At 40.9% G+C, this 25,838-nt stretch overlaps 1 protein-coding gene across 2 annotated transcripts in view; it reads right to left on the bottom strand.

Annotated features, from left to right (window-relative positions):
* Positions 1-25,838, bottom strand: part of epha3 (eph receptor A3) — a 113,557-nt gene that overhangs the window by 36,788 nt on the left and 50,931 nt on the right. For both annotated transcript variants that reach the window (XM_073473479.1, XM_073473478.1), the window contains exons 4-6: positions 16,774-16,929; positions 12,054-12,413; positions 5,930-6,054 (exon numbers count right to left, since the gene is read on the bottom strand). In XM_073473479.1, the coding sequence (XP_073329580.1) occupies positions 5,930-6,054; positions 12,054-12,413; positions 16,774-16,929 (641 nt within the window). The remainder of the gene's footprint in view (positions 1-5,929; positions 6,055-12,053; positions 12,414-16,773; positions 16,930-25,838) is intronic.

The raw sequence follows: 25,838 nt of genomic DNA on the forward strand, positions 1-25,838 counted from the left end.
CTGCCAAATTTAAACAAAGTAAAAGAGTATGAAATTGTGTTGTTGTGTTTGTTTATTCAGTCATGAAAATTAAGAGTTTTTTTCAATTTCTTTTAACCATGAAAATCAATCAGTGAAGATATTCGATTAATGAAATTTCTTCCCAAAAGTTACATAGTGCACCTTTAAAGAAGAAGAATATTAAAGGTGCAATACGGAAGATTTGGCAACCTTGAATTCATGTTCCCAGCAAATAGGCGAGCTAAACGCTAAAAACTGTTTTATTTTTATACATCCATGACTGTAGCCACTGTTAGCCTGCTAGCTCAGTTAGCCTGGGGCTACTTGGTGAGTGTTGCACAGGAGCTTTGGACTGCTGGGAGAATGGGGTTTTCAGGCCGGTTAGCAAGCTTTACTTCAGTAGATATCTCTTTGACACAGTACATAGTCGTCTTTGACATAACAAAAACAACACTTTTTTCTTCACATTCTGTTGATAATGTTAGTCCATTTTTGAATGTTTTAAACTAAAGTTCTGGCACCTTTAAGAGAAGATCTATACATTACACTAAGTAGCCTGCCACTATCAGGACAGGACAGAAGGCACAGCACAGCATAACATCAGCACCAGTAATAAAAAAAACACTTCACTTAGGCTGAATTAATGAAGCCCAATTACTGCCTGAACAAAATTACATTTTACACCAAATGTTGTCTTTCTGTGTCTGCGCCCCGTTTGAATTGTCCAGAGTGAAAATTGCAGAGCCGATCTCTGCGTCAGACAGGCCTGCAATCACATTGTTATTGACCCGTTTCGATGCTATGAAACAAATTGTTAAATAGGGGGAAAATAGGACAAGGCCGATCCTAAATCTTAATGACAATCTATTAGGGATGACTTCAACAATCCTGAAAATGAGCTACATGTTTTGCAATGTAGCCGAGCTCATAAAAATCATTCAAGGCTGAATCATGCTCAAATCCTCGGTTTATAGACCCAGTTATAAAGAGAAACTCATTGGTACGGGCATATACTCTCATAGGCATTTGCACACATACACACAAGCAGCGTCTAAAAGAAACTTCACGCCCATTAATGGAGCGGATCAGACTTTTATGGTGCACAAAGCTTTTTAAACTGCTCTATGTGTGAGGAGGTAACTGATACACCAGACCTGCACCAGGACAACTCTTCATCACAACTATAAATCTACTCGCAGCTTGTCACCGTTCCGCGTTCAGGACAGCATGTGATCCCCTGAAAATCACACACAGGTGTGGCACAGGCACCTTTGTGTGTGTGTGTATACGTGTGTGTTTGAGAGAAAGACGATGCAGACGGACACAGAAAGCATGCTGCGTGATCGTGAACCGTCCACTTGTGTGTGTCTCACCAGAACACGGCTCGAATTTAATACGGCCTCTGTGCTGCGTTCTGCTTTGACAATCTAAACAAAGCTGTGGCAAATTATAGCTTGTATAAGACACACACACACACACACACACACACACACAAACACACAGTTGCTAACTCATGCAGACTCAAAAACAGGAGATGTTCAGCAGAAGTCTTGTAAATACAGTGTTTCAGTCGGCATTCCTTCCATCTAAGACTAAATAAACAACCCAAATTAAAGTGGATCTGAAGCTCTGTCGTTGCTCTTTAGATCACTGTGATAAAACATGCAAAAATAATCAGCAAAGTTTATTCCCACAAATCCTATTTTCACAAAGTGCACTTGGAAATGCCTTATCGGCTGCAGAGTGCCCTTTAGCCGGTTTAAGCGACAGGAAGATCATGTAGTTAACCCGGGACTTCCAAAGATGAAACACCTCAGTTCTTCTGGGAAGCTTTCTGCTCGGGAATTCCCAAGTACATCACCAAACATTCCCGAAGAATTCCCATATATAGGATGCATATAGCTAGAGAGCTGCCCTCGCACCCGGGCCTCTGGTTGCACAGCCGTGTGACACAGTGGAATGTGTTGGCGGAAAGAGCGGCACGGCCAAAGACGGAGGCGAAAGACCGGCTAGGTGGGTTTAATTAGAAATGATGAGCTGTAAGGGTTACAGCTCATCATGTACGAGCCACGTCAGCGACTTCTGAACTTCCTGAACTTCTTTACAGTTTAAAGTAACATCATTTTATATGAGAGCTGTAGTACGGCCCATCAGCCTCCAAACAAAAAAATCAGAAGAACTATATCTGGAATTACTGTTTCTTAAGTGGTTTATGAGCCTATATTTGTTATTTATCACTATTTGTATGTCATAAAAGCAGTAGTAATGCATCACTCAACTGGACTGCAGGAAAAATGTAGTATGTGGGAGCTAATGCTATCAAATACTTCATCATTAAAACACTTGACTAGAGATCCAGAGCACTACATCTCTGCAGACTTTGCAGTGAACTCAACATTCTTCTCATTCTTTCTCTTAAATGATGTCTTCAGTCACTTTAGTACTCACAATAACTCTCAGTTAATATTTTTCTGTCATCAATACTGCGTTAATATCTTGACTTTCTCAGATTGTTACAAGTTTCACTTAACATAGTAGTAACATATATTTAGTTTTAGCCACTCAACGGTGGGTTTATGGTATCTTTTCATTTGGTATCAGTATAATATAGCAACAGTCATGATTTTTTCCTAACTCTACCTTACCCTAACATTTATTCTGGTGATCAGGTTTGTGCAGATTGCAACCTATGAAATATCCCTCATCTCAGCCCCCCACCACGGCTGCTAAAAATGCGAAAAAACATGAGCCAGTGCTTGGTTTGTCCATTCTGGGCTACTGTAGAAACATGGCAGTGCAGCAAAGTGGACTCGGTGGCAGAGAACCCGCTCCTTCTGTAGATTTTAAAGGTTACGATCATACACTGGTTCTTACAGTTTCAGCTGATTGCAGACTATTGAAAACATAATTTAGAACATTATCTTCCATTTCTGCCCAATAAATTCTCCTAAACTCCTCTACAACCTACACTGAACCTTTAACATAGAAATCTAGCAAGGGGACTGCGATGGTTCCAGTTGTTTCCAAAGAACTATATATTTCATGTAACTTTATTTAAAGGTCTGTAGTAAATCAACCAACTCCCTACTTCCTAAGGAAACTTTAAAAGGTTTCAAAAAGTTTAAAACTCTGCAGGTCATCAATTTACTGTCAGTTTTATGATTTTGGAAACAACAGCTGCCATACACATTGAAGGTTATTTATGCCACTGACCTGCTAATGCCTCACGTAGAGTTATCACGGAGCCTCCGATGACTGGGCGTAATTCATGTGTTAGCATGCTAAAGTGAAATGATCTATTGGGTGCACATGGGGGATTCTGGAGGCCGTGTTTTCAACAGTTGGCAGGACGCGGGGCACAAAATAGTCCAATCAGCACAAAGGAGTTACAGAGACTAAATGACTTGTGACGATTAATGTTTGTGTTCTGCCTCATATTATAGAGCTCACACTAGAAAAGCCCAGAGCTATACAAGTGAAATATCTTCACTTTCTAACACAAAACAGTCTTGTTTGATTTTTCAACCACAGAACAAAAACAGAGCTGTAATTGTATGAATTTCCTTGTCAGCCGTTATTGGTCCATTGAGTAATTAATCTATTTTGCAGAAATATTTTTAGTTGAGTGATGTCGTGTGGTTGTTGGCAAAATGTTCACTTTTCTACATCGGGAGATGCTTGTCGTCGTTAAAGTTGCGATTGAATTACACGATGTTGTACACTGTGTACTTCTGTTTTAAACTTGTGTAAATACAGACAAAACCCACAAACACATAAAAGCGGAAAAGTCTGGCTGATGCTGTGGATCTGAACATCTTCCTCCTGCTAAAAGCTTTCTTTTAATCTCTGTTTTTGTGTTCTGTTTCGCCATCCTGTTTATGAGTATATGCAATTATGCCTGCGTGTGTATGTGTCTCTAAAAGCCTCTTTCTGTCTCATAAGTGAGTCATGGCGTGGTCTTGGTGTGGGGAATTTGTGCTCCAACCCCTTGTCCTCCTATGGCCTTGATCCTTGGCATGCTAGAGGCCCTCGGCGTCCCTCCGCCTGCCACACGGAGAGGCCTCTATCCTGCGTTGTTATGGGGGTCTCCTACGGTTGTCCCTGTTCGCTCTTCTGCATGGAAGAGCCTTTTGTCTGGGGTTTAAAAAATCCCTGGGTACGTATGGCTGCTGTGGAGAATCCTCTGGGAACTCGGTTTGTGCGTAGGTGTGTGTGTTTGTGTGTCTGTCCCCGAGTGTCTCCAGTGATTCCTGAGAGACGATGTGATTAAGAGAGATCAGTGCAAAAGCTCAGATATTTTTCATTATACAAGTCTGTCGCACACTCCTCTTTAAACTCCACCCTCTCATTCTTGTCCCTATCCCCTTTTAATGAATATGCATTCGTGATGTGTGAGCCCGCACAGAAAAACCACAGCTGAGAATGAGACCTGCATGGAGCTCTGACTCAGTATCAGTCATTAACTTTTCCTCTCGCTGTTTTCCAGCCTTGCTTTAACATCTTAGGTAAGGATGGCTGAGCAGGGAACAGAGTTTAGAGAGGAAACAGCTTCTGTCGGCCTACTAATCAAGAGATTAGGGGCCACTGTTGGCATTCAAGCAAACTGTGATCTGGGACACACACATACTCACACACACACATACACACTGAATCTGCCAGAGTGATTAAACTTGCATCCACGGCTAATTTCACCATCAAATGTCAGCCATGGCACAGCGTTGGTGCTGAAAGCCAGTGTAATTCGTTCTGCACTAATTTCCCTCACAGAGGAATGAGCGACCCCACAGACGCATTTACTGTCTGCCATAAAACTTGTCTCCATTAAGGAGGGGAGAGGAGAGGAGGACGGGATGTGAAATAGAGGGGGAAGTGAAAGGAGGAGATGGGAGGTAGAAGTAAGGGAGGGACGGGATGAGTTAGGAGCAGAAGAATGAAAACAGAAAGACAAACAAGAAGACAAAGAGGGTGGAGGTAAAGATGCAGAGGAGAAAGGGCGAGGTAGTAAGAAAGGGAGAGGAAATGAGAGAATGGAGGACACAGGAGGAGAACAAAAGAAATTACTAACACTCATTTGAAGTAATAATTATATTAATCCATACAACCATTAGCAAAATTGACTCATCCTCTAAAGGGTCATAGGGGCTACACCCAGGACAGTTCGGCTGTCAGTCGCAGGGCTCACCCATATAGACACAGAGGATCATCTACACCTATGGGCTAACCGAACCTACATGTCTTTGGACTGTGGGAGGAAGGCGGAGCCACGCAGAACAAATGCAGGCTGCAAATTCCAACCGAACGTACAAACAAATACCTCGCTATATTGTGTGACGCTTTCGTGACTATCGTAACCAGATTATTGAATATTGCAGATAACTGTAATTAACTTTAGCCGAAGCAATAATTTGTCATTTTGCTCATTTGCTTTCTAGCCAAATTAGAGTCAGATGAAAAGACTGATACCATTCTCGTATCTTTCTGGTAAATGTAACAGCCAGTTAGCCTAGCTTAACACAAAGACTGCGCTGGGCTTTGAGGCCATTTTGGCGCAGAGGAAACACTTCTGGAGCACCATGTAACAAACACTAGTCCAAATCGCATTTTTACCATCCCTATTCACAATGAGGACCTCATCACTGCATGGTGAAACACCTGGTTTGGCTCTTTCCAAAGGTAACAGCATCTACTTTCTAGCAACCACCAACAAATTAACATATAATATACATGTTTCATGCTTGCTGTAGCCTTAAATATTTACCATACAGATATGACAGTGATATCAATCTTCTCATCAAACTCTCTGCAAGTATGCGAAGAAGAGTGTGTCCCAAACTGGTGAACAGTACCTTCAAGAAGTGCTGTTTTACGATACCGCCTTACTCAGAGGCACATGATCCAAAGCATCAACAGTGACACATCCTGCACCAACCTTTTCGTAGTATTTGATCTCGTAGTCGAGGATGATGCCGTTGGGTCTCTCTGGCTGCTGCCAGGACAGTGAGACGCTGTTTCTAGAAGTCTTCTCCTTTCTGATCACTGTTACTGGCGAGGGAGCTGAAACGGGGACACAGACAGACACAGAGTGAAAAAGAGAGACTAAGTTCCTTCATGGTGAGGTTCAGTGGAAGTTCAGTCTCCGGTGTTGCATCCTGGTGATTGTCTATGGTTCCTGTTAGCCTAATTCAGTTTGCTGCCCAGTGGGGCCACATTAAAGGCTGTAGCCCAGGGTTGTTAGGTGGAATGAGACGATGTACACTAATGCAACCTCTGGCTGGTGGACAATAGCAAAGACATACACACATATAGGCCTAGTACTCAAATCACATGCTTTGAATTCTGTGAGAGCAATGCAGCAGATAGTGCTTAAGATGATGTAGCTTTAACTCATCAAAACCAAACCTTATCCAATTTACTGTTTAATTAAAACTTTAATGGATTACTAGATCGGGGTGTTATAGTTTTGGAGTTTTATATGTTTTCATACTGTAGTTGCAATTGTATTTTCACTCTTTTCCTTCAATACAGATCCACATGGTTGTCTCCTGACAAACCTTTACAGATCCTACAGAACCTAAACTTGTTGTGTTAAGATTTTCTTCTCAGACGAACACATTGCTAAGCAGATTACTCAGGTTGTAACTCAAGTAAGTACTGAGCGAATAAAAGCTTCGGAATGTAGAGTCTGAAAATGTGTCTGCTTAGTCTTTCCTGAGCAAAATTTGGGGAAGGAAGATAATGATGCCAGGATAAACGCAGTAGTGGTAACTAGAAGCAGAAGACACGGAAAAGACTGCCAGCTCAGAATTGAGACGTGATCTCTGGCAGGAATCACGGCCCAATTTCACCCCAATAAAGGGAATCAAGACGATGCCGGGGATACGAGCCCAGGTGCCAAAATCAAATGTTGGCAATTTACATTATTGCAGACCACGTACATTCAAATTTTTTAGGTGTCATGTTCATCATTTCAAAATTTTAACAATACATGTCGAATCACATTGACATTACATGTATTTGATCTGACTTACATGAAAGGAGGTGGTTTAATGTCAGCAGGGCGAGACAGTCTCAACATTTGTAAGCATGAAACCACTGCATACTGGGACATTTTCTAGCTGTGTTTGTGGCAGTAGAAGCAGGTAAGCTAAAACGTGATCTTGTCCTCACCTTAACCAAGTGTTTTTGTGTTTTTTATACAACTGGCAATTGGGCTGAACTTTCTCTGGAGCTGGTGGGACATTTAAACTCACAAAAACACACTACTACTACCACTATTTGTCCTTTTGTAGCGTCAATCGTTTTCTGCATTTCGAGGAAAAGTGTTGTACTTTTAATTAGAAACCCTGTAAACCGTCCCCATCCCTCTCTGTGTGGTGCTGTCTCCCTCGCCAATCTTCCTCGCCAATCCTTCACCCATGCATCGCCTTGCCTCGGGGAGTTCACATGGTCCCAATCCAGTAATTCAGCACATCCCTCCCTCTATCAAGCCCCGCACCCCCACCCTCGTTCTGTCTCTCTCTCTCCTCACTCCCTTTCTCATTTCCCTTTTTTACTGCTCTCTAATTGCCAGGCAGCTCCGGGGCCAGCCCGGCATCTGAGGCATCGACTTTTAATTTTATTAGACCACAGGAAAAAACATGTTTGTCTTTGAAATGTTCAAGCCTTTCTTGATTGTGATTATATAGCTGCAGTGTGTTGGTGAACGTGTGCGTGCGTGTGTTTGTGTCTCTCTGTGCATATACTGGTGTGTATTTCCGCGGGAAGTTATTTTTTCTCCTGTAATGAATCCAGATGGGGAGAATCTGTTTCTATACCCCCTGCTCCTGCTCTCCTCCTCTCCCTCTGGTTCTGATAGCGGGGTGAGGCTGTGCTTTTTATTGGTTCTGTGGTTTATGGTGGTAATGATTTACTGTGTCTGGGCCGCTTGGAGGCAGCTTCAAGTTCCTCTCCTCCTCTGTTTCCTTCTCCTTGCTTCTCTCTCTCTCTCTGCATGTCTATGGCCAAGCACTTAATTTGCTGTCACTCTCTGTTTCTGTCTGTGGTATAACTGTAAAACTGATACAACATACCAGGCCCATGATGGCCTTAAAAACTGGCCTTCAGCCGCACTCACCTGTGATTTGAGGGGCATGATGCAGCTGTTGGAATACATCTATTTGCTCCGTGTAACACCAGTGTACTATTAAAAATGATAGTATTCATTTGGAAGTGGTAGAAGAAGTGTAAAGACTTTTTTTTTCCTATGTAAAAGTTGCAATAGAACAATGGAAAAGTACTCCACTACAAGTTCAGTATTCGAAATCCTAAGAAAGTATAATTGTACTTGAGCTATCAAAAGAAAAACTGAAACTGCGTCAGTTACGACTATATTATCAAATAATTTATCATTAGATTGTCAATACTGATGCATCAATGCATAGTCAGCATTTTACCGAAATGACTTTGCTATTTGGTATAGCTTCATTCATCATCTTGGCTTTTTTTTTAATGAAGTTTTTGAGAGTTATGCTTCTAAAGGCTCTGGACTTAACTTCCAGGTAGAAATGGGAAACACAAGATGATATGTCAATAGAGTGAGGAAAGAAGTAGGCGAACTAGCTAGCTAACAACTATTTGAATTGCTTATTTGCGACTGAGCATGATTATTATCTTTTGTTATTGTTTTGAATGAAAAACCCTGAGTAGCAGAAATTACATATTTCATTGTGCAAAATGCCTTAATGTATAACAAAGTATTGCATTTTGGAGGTTTATTGTATATATTTTTTTAATGTAAAATCTTAATCTGTTAGGCTACTAATAACTAAAGCTGTTGAATAGTGAAGTAAAAAGTAAAATATTGGAGTAGACAAGTAAACTAAAGGTATCTCAACATTGTTCTCTTGAGTAAATGCACTCATTCCATCACAGTTAACTGGTGTCAGTAGCCTGCTATGGAATTCACTGAAAAGGTGTGCTGTCCAAGAATTGCTAAAACTGATATTGGCAGACTAAATTACAGATCCATACTTTTCTTCAGGATAAACACATTGGTCAATGCCAAAAAATAATTTCTTCAAGTCTGTCTTTCTTCAAGTTTTTCCTTTGCTTGTCATTTCTCTCGTTCTGCATTCGTCTAATCACATCATCTTGTTTGTACATTCTCTTAGTTTGCTCTGGTTCTGATCATCACCACCTTCAGGGACACATCTTTGATATGTGAATACGTGCTCTCATTAAATATTGATGGAACTGACGCAATTGGTGAGGGCCTCTACGTTTAAAAGTGGTCACCTATAACTGCATCATGGTATCGTGAGCAGATGAAGAAGGAATTCGCACACAGGCATGTGTATATACTGTATGTGCCTGTTTTCTTCTGTCAAACCCACTCTGTTCAAGTTTAGCCGCAGTTCCTTCAGTTGAAATTAGACTAATGTGGATCAGAGTTACTCTGCTGTTAGCATCGTTATGACAATGAGTGGAGGGCAAAGGAGGAGGAAGGAGGAGCGCTATCTGACAGCACCTTGACAGCACAGCCAGGACACACTGCCTCTTCCCAGGGAAACACTTAATCCGGCTTTTAACAGCTTTGGCATCTGTACGTGTGTGTGTTTATGTGAGGGAAAGTGTATAGACGGGTGGGGCTGGTGCACTGACATACCTAATCCTTGTAAACTCTCAGGGCTGATGGAGAGTGTGCAGCTGCAGGCCAAGATATTTGTTACAGAGAGAGAGGACTGTGCGTGCACGTGTGTGTGAGTGTGTGTGGTAGGGAAAGTGTGTGTTTTTGTGCTACCATGTGTGAGTGTGCTTGATCTATGATATGAAAAGACCAAGATCCATCTCTTCTGATGATCACTCAAACATTAAAGATGGTTTTCAATATTCAGAGCACACACAGCTCTCTAAGTGTTGATAAGTCCTCTTCAAATCTAATATATATTCCAATCACAGATTGAATCCCCCTGACGAACCACACACAGATTACAGTGCCACACTAACTGAAGACGCCAAAGCTTTGCAAAAGAAACCGTGTTGTCTTTTTCATTTGTCTGAATATGTGTAGCTTTTCCTCCCCATTGCCTTCTCTACTTTACCAACACATTACTGGGGACCTGACTTATCTTCAGCCTCGACACATGTCCATGCACTGTATGTGAATGAACTCAAGCACAAAATCTATATTTGCTTCTCATCCTGCCTTCACTTTAAAGACATCCGTCTGTATATGTATCGTGTGTACACACAACCTTCAACATTTTGCATCTTTATCACACTGACAAGTTTCTTCTGTTGCGAGTTTATCATTGTTGCACCACTGAGAAGAGTTACGCTTAGAGGCTATTTACATTTGGTATCGATATACGTCCTGAGGGATCTGATCACGAGTGGACAGTTTATGCCCGTCATATGCAAAAAAACACAAATTGATACAATATTTTTACACAAATAAAGAGATATCTTTATGTATAACCTTGGCTGAATTAACAAGATAGTCCAAATAGTTCAGAATATGTTGTAGAGGGGTTTCACAAAGTTTAGAAAGTTTCTCCTGACTCAACAACTCATAAAATTGAGCGATTTTTTAAGGGAGTCTGGGGACTTTCTCCATGGGCGTCAAAGAAGTTGCCTTTTTTTTGGATACTAGTTCAGTGGTTAGTTGACTGTAATCACTAACATCTGCTGCAAACATTGGCAGGTTAACAGAGCCAAGAACTTAGGCCTTGCCTTAGTTTCAAGAAAATGTGACAAACCCTGAGATTCTACCTAAAAATAGCAAATGCATCCTTTACAGTAACCTCTAAATCAAAGTGACTTTTATTCTCCTGAAATAAAGCAGGTGCAAGGTGGTACCTTGTCTGCACACGAACCAAAACAAACAAAGAGCTTGAGGCTAGATCAGTTCCATCACGATACACCTACTCCGAGCACTCAGTTTAAATTCACAGCTCTTGCCATCTGCCTATCATCGTCAATGTGATGGAGTGTGTAACTCTGACCTTGCTGTATGACAACTTATGAGAGAAACTCCCATCTGTTCTCTCTGCTCAAAAACCACATACCAAGAGCTGAATCACCTTCTAAGGTCTGGAACTAAAAAAGCCCTACGGAGAAATGCGGGAAACGCATAAATAAGAGCAGGGTGTGGATTTGGTTTAAATAAAGGAAAAGAAATAGAAAAATAGAAAAAAAGGATCCTGTGTCCAGAAGAACACAAAAAATAAACAAATACAAGGACAAGTTAAAGTAACGGTGAAGGGAGCGGGAAAAAGAAAAGAATGAACGGATGTATTAAAGTAAGACGTTCGAGCATTCCACGCCAGAGTGCGGGATTTCTGAGGTTTGGCTCTTTCTACTGCAGCAAGATTTATTTTACTCTTGGAATTTCATAGCAGTACTTTCCTTATTCTTCTTAGATCTGGATGTGTGGAAAGATATTTGTACAAAGTCTCAATGGGAAGTCTAGGAGCCCATCTTCACGTCAAGAGTGTCTGTTAAAAGGTTGAGATTTTTTTTTTTTTTTTTGCAATGGAAGAAGATATTCGATCCTGGTCGTTAAACAAGAGAATAGCGGCCTGGGATCGCCTTGTAAATGTCCAGGTCTGATGGTTTGAGTGCATATGTTTGGAGCACATAAACTATTATATGATAAGGATATTTGGAGGGAGAAGAAGAAAGGGGGTGCAGTTAAGAGAGAGGTACTTTTATTTTTATATTCACACATATTGTGCACAGTATGATTTAAACTAGGCTTCTTTCTGCATGAGCACCATAATTCCAGACATCGTGCCCGGACATTTGTGGTTCACATACGCTGGCAATCAACCGAGCAGCTCAATCAGAACCTGCTCCAATCAGTGACCAATCAGGCCTTGAAAACTCTTTAACTTTAGTATCTATTATTTAAACCAGGACTTGTGGACCAGGCAAATCTGTGGCATGATGTATGATGATGATGTAGTGCTTTTTTGGAATGAAAACTGGGACTTTAATGACGTGTTCAGTAAAGTACGTCTTCCTGATTATCTGAGTGATTGCCTTTACTCCACCCGCCTCCTATGACGTCTTACCTGCTTGGTTGGTGGTGATGGTGACAGCGGCGTACTGCCTCATCTTGGGCGCCAGCGATGACACGCCGTTCTGCGCTTCGATCTCAAACGTGTAGTTAGTGTGGGCCAGCAGATCGGCCACCGTCACCGTGGTGTTCTGGAGGCCCGCGGATCTCGGCAGGAAGCGAACGTTGCTCCGGCAAGGCTCGCAACTCAGGGTCCCACCGCTGCTGCCGTTAGCGGTGACCCCGCGACAGCGTTTGCAGAGGACGGTGAAGGTGATGTCCTTGCGCCCGCCACTGTCCTCTGGCCAGCTCCAGTCCAGGATGACTGAAGTCTCGTTGATGGAGGAGATCACATTTCGAGGAGCTGAAGGAGGACCTGTTAGACAGAGAAGAGGTGAAATGAAGATGAAAAGAGGTCATTGGATACATAGCAGGCAAGAGAGTGCCCACTGGAGAAATGGAAAAGGGAAATGTTGTGCAACGTATAAAGAAGTACCTCTGGCATTGTTTAATCATGGTACAGGGTAATAAAAGGGTTGCATTAATATGAGCCTGTAAATGTAATACAGTATGTGCCTGTTTTCCTCTTTCTTTCTGGATCTCTAAGAGAAGAGAAGGGCACGACTCAGGCTTTTTCACACAAAAAAAGTGAGTCTGTCAAAGTTAGACTGACATATAAAAGTAAAAATGTCTTATTACAAACAGATCTCTCTGAATATTTCCAGATTTTTATATCAAAGCTCTGACTGTAATTACATGGAGGACAAAACAAAACTGCCAAATAACTCCGCAGAGAACTTGAGGAGCTGGAGGAGGAAGAGGAGGAGGGAAAGAGAATGAAATGGGCTTAGATTGTGTCTAGAGATAAAATGCTTTGTTTGGTTTGTTAGACTTGACAAGAATTTACTTCAGGCCCAGACCATGCATAGCTCCTGTCTCGGCAATCAAAAGACTCAAAAGAAGGGAATCAAAAGGAAAAATACACCATATGTTGAGCTGAGGAGAAAATCTGAAAAAGGCATCAGGGTATCTGTTTAATGTTGGAATAAATCTGACGTGACTGAAGTTTTAAAGAAGTTTTGCAGCTCCTAGACTAAATAATCTGTCTCACGCAGTGTCTAACTGAAAGGGTATATGATGTGAGATAAATCAGATTTATTGTGTATTCATCAGGATACACATTGCAAGAGGTCATTACTGGAGGCTGTTAGAAATGCCAGAACCATTAAAACTTCTGGTACAATGACATAATTTGTGGTTTTTCATGATTTCATATCAAAGTCTCCACCTCAGCCTGAAGAGAAATCACCAAATACAAAGAATCTGACATCCTGTTACTAACATCAAACTTACATGCATACACTGCTACCTTGAAGTTTTCCAGACATCGCCCGCAGGAGCTTAATGCGTGGACGCAAATGCCAGAATCAGTTGGCTCGGTCAATAGGTGGACTCAGTGCTTATTGCTCCTTAGTGAAAAGTCCGTGTAATGTCTGATTGAGCCCATGTGTGAATAGAGCAGGCCAGTGGGCATGTTGACACTAATAACATTGCACGAATGTAGCTCGTACTGTTTTCTGCTTGCCCTACATATTGATTCCACTCTTTATTGATATTGCCGATATGTCCGAATACATGTAGTGTTGATATCAACACAAAAACAGTCATTGTGACAGATGAGGCCGCCTCCTCCTCCTCCTCCTCCTCCTCCTCCTCCTCCTCCAGCACAATCCACCCAGGCGCCACCACTCGCCTACACCAAACAGAGTAATTCCATGGTTTTAACACATCTCCACCCTTGAAAGCAAAAAGAAAAGAAAGCACAGAAAAGGCTCTACTTTCTTAGGAAAGAAGGTCAAATTCTGGTGCCAAATTCTTCTCAACTATTCTGAAAGAGTAATAGAAAACATTCTGACTGGAAATATTACAAACTGGCATGATTTGTGCAAGGCCCAGGACAGGAAGTCTCTGCACTGGGTGATTACAACCAGTCAGAACCAAACAATTGACAGAACTGACGAAAGACACAAGAGTATCTGTTGCCGTACCACCAGATTACGGAGCAGCTTCTACCCTCAGGCTGTGAGAATCCTGAACTCATCATACATTTTGTTTTGTGTGTGTGTAACATAAAAGGACTACAATTTTAATATCATTGTACAAGCCTGTTTTGTAGAAGAGACAAATAAAGGAACCTTGAACATTGAACACATGTGGAAGGGCAACTCGGACAATGTCCAGGACTGGTCCTCCAATTAGATCAGCACCAATATCTATCATCAAAACTATTACTCCTTTTCTAATGCATATTTGGTATCAATTAAAAAGAAGAATGTACACACATATATATATACATATATATATATGTATATATATACTGTATATATATATATATATATATATATATATATATATATGTATATATATATATATATATATATATATATACATATATATATATTGCCACGAGTCCATGTATTCTTCAAAAACTTTGATACTAATCTGACTATGACAGTCCTCTGGCTCACCTACAGCTAACTCCGCTGACCACGTCAAACTCTTGGACCTGTAATCCCTCTACGATATTACCTGCACAGGCATGCACATGTGCACATGCAGGCAATCATACACTAATTCCAAATGTCAAAATAATACATTGAGGTCGAGATTAACATGTGACATGAATTATGTTGTGTAAGACCTGAGGATGTGAGTGTGTGTGATGTGCAATCCCTCACAAAGGGACTTATGTATGGACAAGTCTCTTTGGGCTCTTTCCAGCCTCCTACTTATCACTGGAGACATCAGCAGATGCTAAAATTTTAAATTAAAAAAAAAGTTTTTCACAGCAGTGGCGATGATCAGCAACGAAGACCAGTACTTGCATTTTTGCGCTAATTTGGAGGCAGTGCTGTGGGACGTGGGGGGAATGCATTGATGCATCTTTAATTGGTGGAACTGAATTTTTGGGAGTGGACAAACTGCACTGTTAAGACAGCTGTTACAGAAACGTCTCATGTTGAACAGAGCAGGAAATACCATACAGTTGAAATGTAAGTTTGAGTTTAGTATCCTCATTCTCCTGCCCTCTGAAATGTTCCTGCAGACATTTTCAAATTTTCAGAGTCAACTCTAAACAACCTCTACCACGCCGCTAACAGCAAAAGCCCCCTTCGGAGATAATCATGATCATTATCTTCTAACAACGTATCTATTCATTTGCAGCCCTTGCGCCAGTCAATCTGTCCCAATGATGTGAAATTTGCCTAGTTGACAAGATGGTGTTGAGATAATCACAACAGGGACCTGCCATGACTGTCTTTCTAATTAGGATTCTGTCAATGGCTGTGGGCGTCCAATTTGTATTTCCTACTGTTCTCCGCATGGTGAAAGAAATTTTTTTCTCCTCCCTAGCCCATTTAGTAACGGATGTATCCATAACCTGACATGGGGGAATGCAGTGATTTATAGTTTTATGGGGAATGCATTTTGGAAGGCTCACAGGAGGCATCTGCATCTGCAATCCATTTGCATCAGAGGGAGACAAAGGAAAATCATGTAGGGAGAAGAGAAGGTGATAAAGAGTTATTGGGCAGCCCTTGCTTTGGTGACCTTTAAATCAATAAATAATTTATCGCTCTTTGTCTTAGAGAAAACTATTGTTACTGGTGAACTAGGAAATTGCATACTATCATAGCAATCTTCAACTGTATTATGTGTAGAAATCAAACTATAAATGAGATCCACTGTAACCACCGATCAACTGTTTACATGAGAACAAAATCCAATTGGGAGAATAAATGTTGGCATTGTACGCTTCTACAAGCCACAAATATGTCTATGACTCTAAGTTTTAATTTTTTGTTGTGACAATGCTGCATATCACCCAACCTCTCCTAATCCAAATTAAAAAGTCAGCTCATATAGATGTCATCAAATAGTCATAATGAAATGGAGATATTCAACGCATCCATGTTTTGCACAAAAGCACAATTCCAACATGGCAAAAGCATTTTTTCAAAAGAAATTCTGAACCTCCTGGATTAATTTAGCATTAATACAATGTGTATAGCTTTTTGTGTTGTACATAGGTGTATTGCACAAGGGAGCGGTTAGCCCCAGGCTAAGAAAGCGTTCACACAGCACAATCCTGGCACATTTCAAAGTGGGCTATCCTCAACTTTAGCCTAGGGCTTGCTGGCCCTTCTCTTGAACTAGTACAAATGCAGTGTGGATCGTATAGCCCTGGGGTTAGGTTAGCCAAGGGGTAACAGTATGTGTGTGAAGGGGTGAAGTTATCCTAGGGTCAACTGCCTGCGGCTAAGGAAAGCCCTGGGCTAAGAATATGCAGTGTGAAAAGCCCTTATGTGTACAAGAATGACGTTGGGTTGTATGAGATTTTGCATGGACGGAGATAGTTTTTCAAGTGATTCAGTGTGAAAAGCATCTGAAAGCATTTAGACCATCATAGGACACTAAAACTCAATGGCAGCCAAACTTTATGGGTTGCAGCATATCTTCTAGGCAAGGTTAAGACAGGTTATATTGCATGTTTTATGGGCTGATGAGAATAATCCTCCCTCACCACATTGGGGGGTCCTCTGGTCAGATATGGGAAAATAGGAGTAGCTATGATCAGGGAGGAACCGGTATCACTGCAGGATGCCACAGAAGGCTTGTTTGATATCAAAAAGCCCCGAATGTTGAGCTGACCGTGGTATAAAAAGCACACTTACGGGTACAGGCCATGGAGGCGGGGTCTCCCTCAGCACGGAAGTAGTTTTTCTCACAGCCACAGTGCAGCGACCCCTCGTGGTGGGAGAAGCTGTGAGGCGGACACTTTGAACACTCCATGTTCCCGAGCGTAGACTTGTAGAAACCCGCCCTGCACACTGGAGACAAAAGAACACAAGACAGACGCATGAGTGTCATGCTGAACCAGCACATATATAGTAGCTACAGAATCAAATAGGTGCATTCGTCAACAACAAGAGCAGAAGAAATGAAAGATGGAGATTATTCAGTGCACCCACACACACACATAAGCAAGGGACAGGGATTGAATGTGAATCTGCTCTTAATGTAACAAGAGTCCCTTAACTGCTGGTAAAAAAAAAAAAAAAACAATAATTCTCTGGAATGTCTTTGTCGCTGCTCCCTCTCTTCATCTCTCAGAAGGCACAACATGAATAATGCAAATTGTCCCCTCAGATAAAAGGGCTGTTCTCTTTAAATATCTGTGGTATTAAATCTGCACTCAGCAGCTCTTTTAACTCCTACTCACCACAAATCTGTTGCAATCTGCGCAAGTAGGGTGACACTCCACCTGCGTAAAGTATATTGCATGTGTAAGTGCGTGTGTGTGTGTGCTTGTGTGTCTGCGTAGGGAGGAAGATCAAGGGGAACTTTTCCCTATGTTTTTTCTCTGCTTTCTCCATCTATTTGGTTTCCACCCCGCTCCTTTATCCTCGACTCTTTTCTTCTTCTTCTATCACAGGTTAAATCCTTGTCATCTAAACTGGGCTTGATGATGGGAAACGAAGCATTTAAGCTTACAAAGCGGCTCTTTCAATGATGGCAAACTCAATTTTACTGGCAAAAGATAGCAGAGTTTAACATCTGCAGTGCTGTACTTCCAAGCACATACTGCGAGAATACAGGAACTGACAAATAACATTAAACAAATATGACAGAAATTCAATATTTTCAAATGTGACCATTTTGTGATTCAACCTTTTAATCACTAACCCACACTCACACTCACACTCACTCACTAACACATATAAGGCATGTTAAGGAAAAAATGCAATGAGATTTGTTTCTGTTATTAAAGATAACACAACTGTGAGTTTTTGATTACACACATGTATCATGCCTAAATTGGGAGACAAAGTTTATTTTTATTTGAACCCTCTCTTCTGCTCCTGTCACGTTTTTACTGTCCTGCACCCAGGGTGGGATTAAATGGAAACATTATACTTGGCAGACCATATTTTTTGGAGACCCTACACAGTTTCATACTTGATAAACGAATAAAAATGACTGAGGTGCCACATGACTATTATTATACTGATTACTTTAGTTAGGTAAATATATTAGTGTATGTCGGTGTTTGAAAAATGAATAAATGAATGTAAAGACATTGAAATTAAGTTTAAGAATTTAGCTTTTTATTCTGGAATTTTAAAAAAATATATACATATTTAATAATTCATGTAGGCAGTTGATGTTCTTTTACTCTCTGGCTGGGCCCCCTAGTGGCATGGAGGCCTAGATCCAGCCCAGCTTTGTAAACAGAATAATTGTGGCTGGAATTACGGGAGAACTCAAAACGGTCTTTTCTGCTATATAACACAGCTGTGACGGCATAAATCATGAGCGGAATTTCTTTGAAAATGTATTTTACAAAAAATAAAGAAAACAAGAATCAAGACGCAACATTCTAAAATTCACAATAATAAATGTGACATTCATTTTACATGCTATAGCTGGATCACAGCACATTTTGTCAAAATTGAAGTTGTTCTGAATCCAGTGGTACCAGGCATTTGATATATCTTCTCGAAGTGTATGTAGTTATGAGTCACATGGGTAATTTATCTTGGTTATTTGTTTCAGGGAAAAACAGCTTCCTGTGATCCCTTGTGACTAACAGCTAAAAATTAAAGATGTTAAGAAAAACTTGTGCTGTAGCTCAAACTTTGATTTTAAAAAATTCAGTGGCTTTATGCTCAGCCAGCACTTAAAGTGTTGTAAAGAGAGTTATAAAATTACATTTTGGACATGGTTAAATCCAGTTGGGTAAACTGCATGGTCAGTTTTTCTTCTTTTAACTGCACTTAGATTACATCAAATTAAAGGCTTCCCACAAAAAGCAGGCTAGCGCTGATTAATTATGCAATAATCAATTAACCAATAACCCTTAAATGAAATCATATCTATCAAACAAGAGATGGATAACAAAGACTGGATCAGACCTGGTTTTTAAAGCAAAAACATGAAGCTTGTAAAGTAATCTGATACTGTTGCACACAGGCAAACAAGCATGTTCTTTCTCTTTCTCTCTCGCTCTCACGGACACACATATGCCCTCACACACACACACACACACACACACACACACACCAGATTAAAAAACATGGCTTGCAGCAACAGCAGCGTGCCAGCAGAATGTGTGGGCTCAGCAGAACAGGTCTGACAGATCCCAGTGGTGGACAACACACTTCTGCAAAAGCCAACATTGCTGATACTACTGCCATATCCATCACTGACACTGGCACACCAAGGTCCCCACGCTGCTCTGAAATACTCCTCTACCTCACTGTGCACGTGGGTGTGAGGGTAATACAATGCGAAGCGGATTTAAACAGCCCAATATGATCCTACTGATGGAACGACAACCACAACACACACGAAACAGACCACCCTGATTGGAGGACAAGACAGGAAATTAGACCTGACAGCCAATCAGGTAGGAGAAGCAAGCGAGATAACCGCTGGGTCAGCAGAAATACACGTAAGAAACGTAAAACAGAAGTGTGGATAAACAGACATGAGTTCAGAGAATGAATTCATCTCATAGCAGTGGCAGACTGAGCCTCCATCTGATCCCTTTATCTACGAACAGCCTTTGACAGAGCACAGTTCAACCTTGGATAACACCAAACAAGAAAGCCTTTACTATATTCACTGGACAGTTAAAGAACCGGGCTCGAAACCATCTGGACCTGTTTTCATTTAGCTACCGTATGTACTAACTCCTGGCATCAATCTCACTGCGGATTATAAACAAATCAATTATGGAGATATGCATATCCACAGGGAAATTTGCTATATCATATTTTTGGGGGTTTTCATATTCAGATGTCCCAAATCACATTTATCTTATTGCTGTGTGTGGAATTTTTCTTCTGCTGTTAGAATAACACACATTAAGACAGATATGAGAGATAAAGACACTGCATTCATCTCAAAATGTGCAGTTGCCAGTGTTGGGTTTTGACCCAGTATGAAGTAAGTTGGATAATGTGTACTGGCCGCTGCAGGGCTCCTACCAGAGAGCACAAAGTCAAACAAAAAACTGTTAGTCACTAAATATCAATTACTGTAATAAACATACATTCGATTCACGGTGCAAACTACATAAGCATCCTCTCTAATTCAACAACAAGCTAAAGGCTCCAAAAAACGTATCACACATTAGCTACAGGCATACGTGTGATTAACAGTTTTTATCTTATCCAAAATAACTACAGCTAAGTAAAAATAACATTCAGTACTCTTCATTAGAAAATGTAAACAACTCAGGAAGAGCTTGGCCTGCTACAATAAAAGCTATACATTAACTCCCATCGTGTCTGACTTCTGTTCGTGCGACCTCCATAATTAAAAGATAAACACACTGCATCGAGGTCTCTGGTAGTTATGATGCATAACTTAGTTAGCTGTATACAATCTGGTCCAAACAGTCGCTGTAACGTCACATTCATCTCTGGACCTTCAAAAAGTGTCTGTGGCTATTAGCACTAGGCCCATTTACGGAAGCCCCGAGGGACAAGTGATTTTTATCTAATGATCCATTTTCTAAGTCTTATCTGAAGTGTATTCTCTCCTGTGTTCATGACTTGAGAACTGATGGGGGAAGAAAGGTTTTGCCAGGATAATTCTAGTAATCAATTAGTTCCTGAATATTTTCTCCATCTGTGAAAACATGATTTTTTTAGGATAAATGAAAAAAAAGTGCAAAACCAATTTTATATATATATATATATATATATATATATATATATATATATATATATATATATATATATATATATATATATATATTCATGTGTGAAGCTGAGGGATTTTTATTTTTTCCAGTTTCACAGAAAAGAAAATAATTAAGTCATATTATCCTGGCAAAGTTCTCAAGTCATAAACATAGAACAGAAAACAACTTAGATCAAACTTAGAAAATAGATAAAAAGAAAAAAAAAAAAAAAAAAAAAATCTGCACTTGTCCCTCAGGGCTCAATATTATTACCTTGGAGACAATTAACTAAAATTAACATCCTGCTAGACTTTGACAAATGACTCGCAAGTCAACACTCCACAAACATAAGAAAATAGGCCTCATTGCCACTTGAAGGTTAGACTTCATTGTGCATGCTCACTGTAATGAAAGAACATGTCATCTTGTGCAACGTTGCGGCTCTGCGATGTGTTTGTAATATTTTTCAGACAACAATGGATCACATCATCAGAAATACTTGCATGATTCTTGCGTTACATATTTAAAAACACATCAGCAGATGTATACTCTCTCTGTATGGCTCTCTGCAGCTGGAGGAACTTAACATCTTACTAGACTTGGACGAATAATTCTGGCAAGTCAGCACTCCACAAACATAAGAAAAACAGCCTCATTTGCACTTGAAAGTTAAAGATAAACTGGGACTTTTCGGTGCGTAACACAGCCGTGAAACTTATCAGCCACTGAGAGGATTTCATAAACTTTCAATGCAAAAAAATAATAACCAACGCTGCACTTACGGCATGAGGTTTTCATATGACAGTGTAGTGATATGTTGTATTTTCTCGACCGCAGCCCTAAAAATATTTTTATAACAGTTGGAAAAGGATAATAAAGGTCCTGTTTCTTCCCTGTGTGTGTGTGCCAGGCTGTGACAGAGGCTGATGGTAAAATCAGATTTGGCTCACAGGAGGTTAACTACTCATCTAGAGGGGAACTGAGACGTGTGACCAGCAGTGTGAGCAAGGAATGGAGGGGATAGTATGATACCATGTGTGTGTGTGCCCCAGGAGAGGAAATACACTGCCTCTTCAGATGATGGAGTATGTGTGATTAATTAAAATATCTGGTGTGGGCGTGCATGTGTGAAAAAGAAGAAGCGAAAGACACACTTTAAAAGAGCATCACTACCTTGACAAATGAAAGAGAAAACGAAATATTTGCAGGAGAGAAAAAATAAATCTTATCCCCCTGAATCATCTTTTATTTATTTTTAAATCAATAACAGCTGCAGGAACAGCATGTAGGGACTGAATCACTGTCCGTGTAAGTAGTCATTTGTGATACACACACACCCTCACACACACAAACGCGCATTTCATGTGAAAGTCCTGCAAGTACCCACACACTCACAGGGGTACAACACAATGTCTCGCTACTTTCGCTGCATAATGAAGGCTGAAACACAATCTCCTCGCTCACTTTTAAAGGGAGGCGCACACGAACATTTACACACATGTGCGCACACATATAGAGCTGCAGCGGCCACATGATATGGTGGTTGTAAAATAACTGGGGCTGCAATTTGCTCAATCAATAGTCCAGGTCATAGGACACCCTCATCAATAATTAACATGACTGCTGGATGGTCGAGCGGTCCCATGCAGTCCCTCTTTGTACAACATGTTAGTTGAAAACCTGACCTGACCTTGGTGCGGACGGATTCTGTTACCGTGCATCTTTTGAAGAGGGCCGGTTTCAAAGGATTTCGAAGCGACAATGAGAATTTATTGTCTGAACTGGTGAATGGTTTTAAAATGGAATAAGGGATCTGTTTGTGATTTGTAGCTAAACCTCAGTTACACTTTTTAATTTTGAAAGTCTAGCACTACATACCATACTAGACCAATGTCTAGCCCTAATGGGTTTCAGGAGAGCTAGACATTTTTTTTAGAGGTCCAATATGTAAGAATTGGTCACCTGTTGAACTAACGGGGGGCAGTATATCAACAGGGGGCAGTATATCAACAGGGTAACCACTTAACTACTACTAATATCTGCCCAGTTAGTGGTGCAGCGAGAGGAATGTTGGTATTGTTTACAACACTAGCACTGGAGCTTCGGACCACTGAGAGGAGGAGGTTTTCAGGCCTGGAATGGGGGGACCCAGCTGGGAATGCTGGCAAAAAGCGGTGCCACATTTCTTCACATTCTGTTGATAATTTTTGTCAATGTTTGGATTGTTTTAAACAAATTTCTGACATACTGCTCCTATTTTGTATTCCTATTTGTAAGAAAAGTTGATTTTTGAGTCTCATTCCCAACTCGCCAAATACTGACACTTTGGCAATGTAGGTGGGGTCGGTTGCCGTCCCAAAGCGTCAGTATTTGATGAGTTGGGGACAGAACAAGACATTTGAGGACATCATCTGGGATTTTGGACAACACTGATCAATATTTTTCACAATTTTCTGACATTTTGTAGAACAAATCAACAATAATTGTTAGCTGCAGCCCTATACATCTAAGAAATGACGGCAACTCGAGAGTCCCGAATCCATTGCATGATTATAGTCTCATTAGAAGCATAGATAAACACTTACGAGATAGTGTAATCAATAGAAATAAGACTTGACCCTAAATTGCACCCAACGTGTTACATCTCACATGACTCGTGTCCTCTTGACCTCACTCATTACTTGTAAATTGATTGGTGCTCCACAGGGGAAAGCAGGACAGTACCTCTGCCCTTGACCTCTATTTTTGCGTCAGCCTCACAAGCAGCTTCACTTTTAGTCTCTATCCCTCGCTCTTTCTATCTCTCTCTCTCTCTTTTGCACCAGACTTCAAGGTTGAGTCTCGGCTGGAAAAAAAACAACGACCTAACAATTGATTTCCTGTTTCCATACCACCTCCGCCTCTTTCCTTTCGCAATCCGACAAGATCCCAATGACTTTCACTCCCTCTCTCCTCCCCTTCCATCTTCCTCCGCCTGCACCCCCCCGCCATCCTGCCCGCCCTCCTCCATTTCTTTTCTGTGGCTTTTCCCTTCTCTTTCTTCCGCTCCGTCCTTCTTGCCCTTAATTGGAATAGCGCTCTTTGAAATGGAAAAGTTATTTACATTGACAGCTCGGGCTTTTGGCTGGCGGTCTTATCCGGAGCCACTTGTAATGTTACTGGAAACATGGCAACAGTAAACATCTTGCCCCCCTGCCATGAAAACCCCCTGTGGGCCAAACAGTAACAAGTTACAGAGATCTGGAAAAAGGTCAGAGTCTTTTGAAGGGAAAATTTCACTTCCTAATAATTATGTCATTGTTTAAAAATGGTGCATCATGGCATGACTGAGGCACATTGTTGACTGATGTGAAAATACATACAAATTTGAGCCAAGCTGCATTTTCAACAATGCAGTCACGGTGATCTTATTATCTTCCATCCTCGTTTTAAATTCTGTGTCAAGACTTTATAACAATTTCATAAACATTGTCAGCTTCATCACCTTTTAAAAGCCAGAAGACACTGAGATATCCACAGAAACAAGCACATATGTCACAGAAAAAGAGAGACACATCCATACACTCAAGCCTCCAGTTTATGACTATATCACTCCAGCACACAAAGTGACATAGACATCCATTATGCTGTATTACAATCAATTTGTTAAAGCTAATATGCCCGTAACACGATAAAACGAACTCCTTTCTGTCAGAAATACAAATGAAAGCAATCATCAGAATGGAAAGGTTGTGTCTTGGGGCAAATTGCGACGTATTCCATCTCTCTTATGTTCAATTATTGTGTCATTTGCCATGATAATCACATCGGGAACGTATCAGAGTTTATTCATATGTCGGCAGAGCGGACCAATGTGATTTCGCTCGCGCATCTGAGAGACGAAGTGATTCTGTACATCTGCAAGTTTCCAGAGGCTGTATCCATCAACTGGAGGACACATTAACTGTCCCAACTAAACCTTTAGAGTAATTTAGTTTCTGCCACAGCGATGAGCGCTGCCAAAGTTAATCAGAATATAACAAAGCTCTCTAATGGGCTCGCGGCTCTTAAGGTCATAATTGCTGAGGGTTTTATATCGTGGTCGTTTTAGTCCTGAGCTGCTGCAGCAAACGTTTGGAGGAAGGGTCAGGTGGGATATCATAGGAAAATCTGCAGCATTTAGTGGCCTCTATGTTCATCTGTTAGAGATCTGTATGTCTGGACAATAGCCAGTAACTGCTCAAAGGCATCCCTTCCAGGTGGGAAAGGAGCACACACTGAAGATCAAGGATGAATGCCAAAGGAAAAGAAATGTGTGTTGTTCACATTACACGTATTAACAGCTAGGTGAGAAGGCTGCCAAGCCAGAGACCACTGTTCAAGGCAGCGTTTCAACATTTGTAAGCAGGAAACCGCTGGAACCAGGTAAACAACATCTTTTCCTTACCCCAACCAAGTGGTTTTTGTGCCTAAATATAACCAGTCCACAAGAACAGCATTGTCCCAGCCTAGATTTGAGAATTGAGACTAATGAAGTGTGAAGTTTCAGCATATCTGTGGTTTGCAGAAACCTACATTGCCAACATTTATACTGGCAATTGGTTTGAGATTTTTCATTTCCATCCAAGAAAGCCAAATCTTTATAATGTACAAAAATGTAACAATATATTGCTGACCCTATAATTATGTATTAGTTCAAATTTCTCGCTAAAATTAGCAATAAACTCGCTTTCCAATAGGAAAACTACTAACTGTTCTCATCTAGCTTTCACGGAGCACTTTAAACGGGCCATAAGATCAGTTTCTGACCCTGATGTCCAGCTTCATCTTTGCTGTGACCTCATACGCTGCATTATCAGCAGCCATAGAAGTGAGTTGGGTTCATCAGCTGAGCGGTGGAGGGCCAGATTGGTGTTTGCAATGCTAACTGCGGGCTAATGGCCTGGAGAGACCCCGCTATTCAAGTCTGTTTATCTATACACACTCAAAGAGGCTCTTCTGCTGCCTGGATGCAATGTGTGTGTGTGTGTGTGTGTGTGTCTGTGTGTGTGTGTATGATTCAGAGCC

Source organism: Pagrus major, chromosome 9, assembly GCF_040436345.1.
Source record: "Pagrus major chromosome 9, Pma_NU_1.0".
Lineage (NCBI taxonomy): Eukaryota > Metazoa > Chordata > Actinopteri > Spariformes > Sparidae > Pagrus > Pagrus major.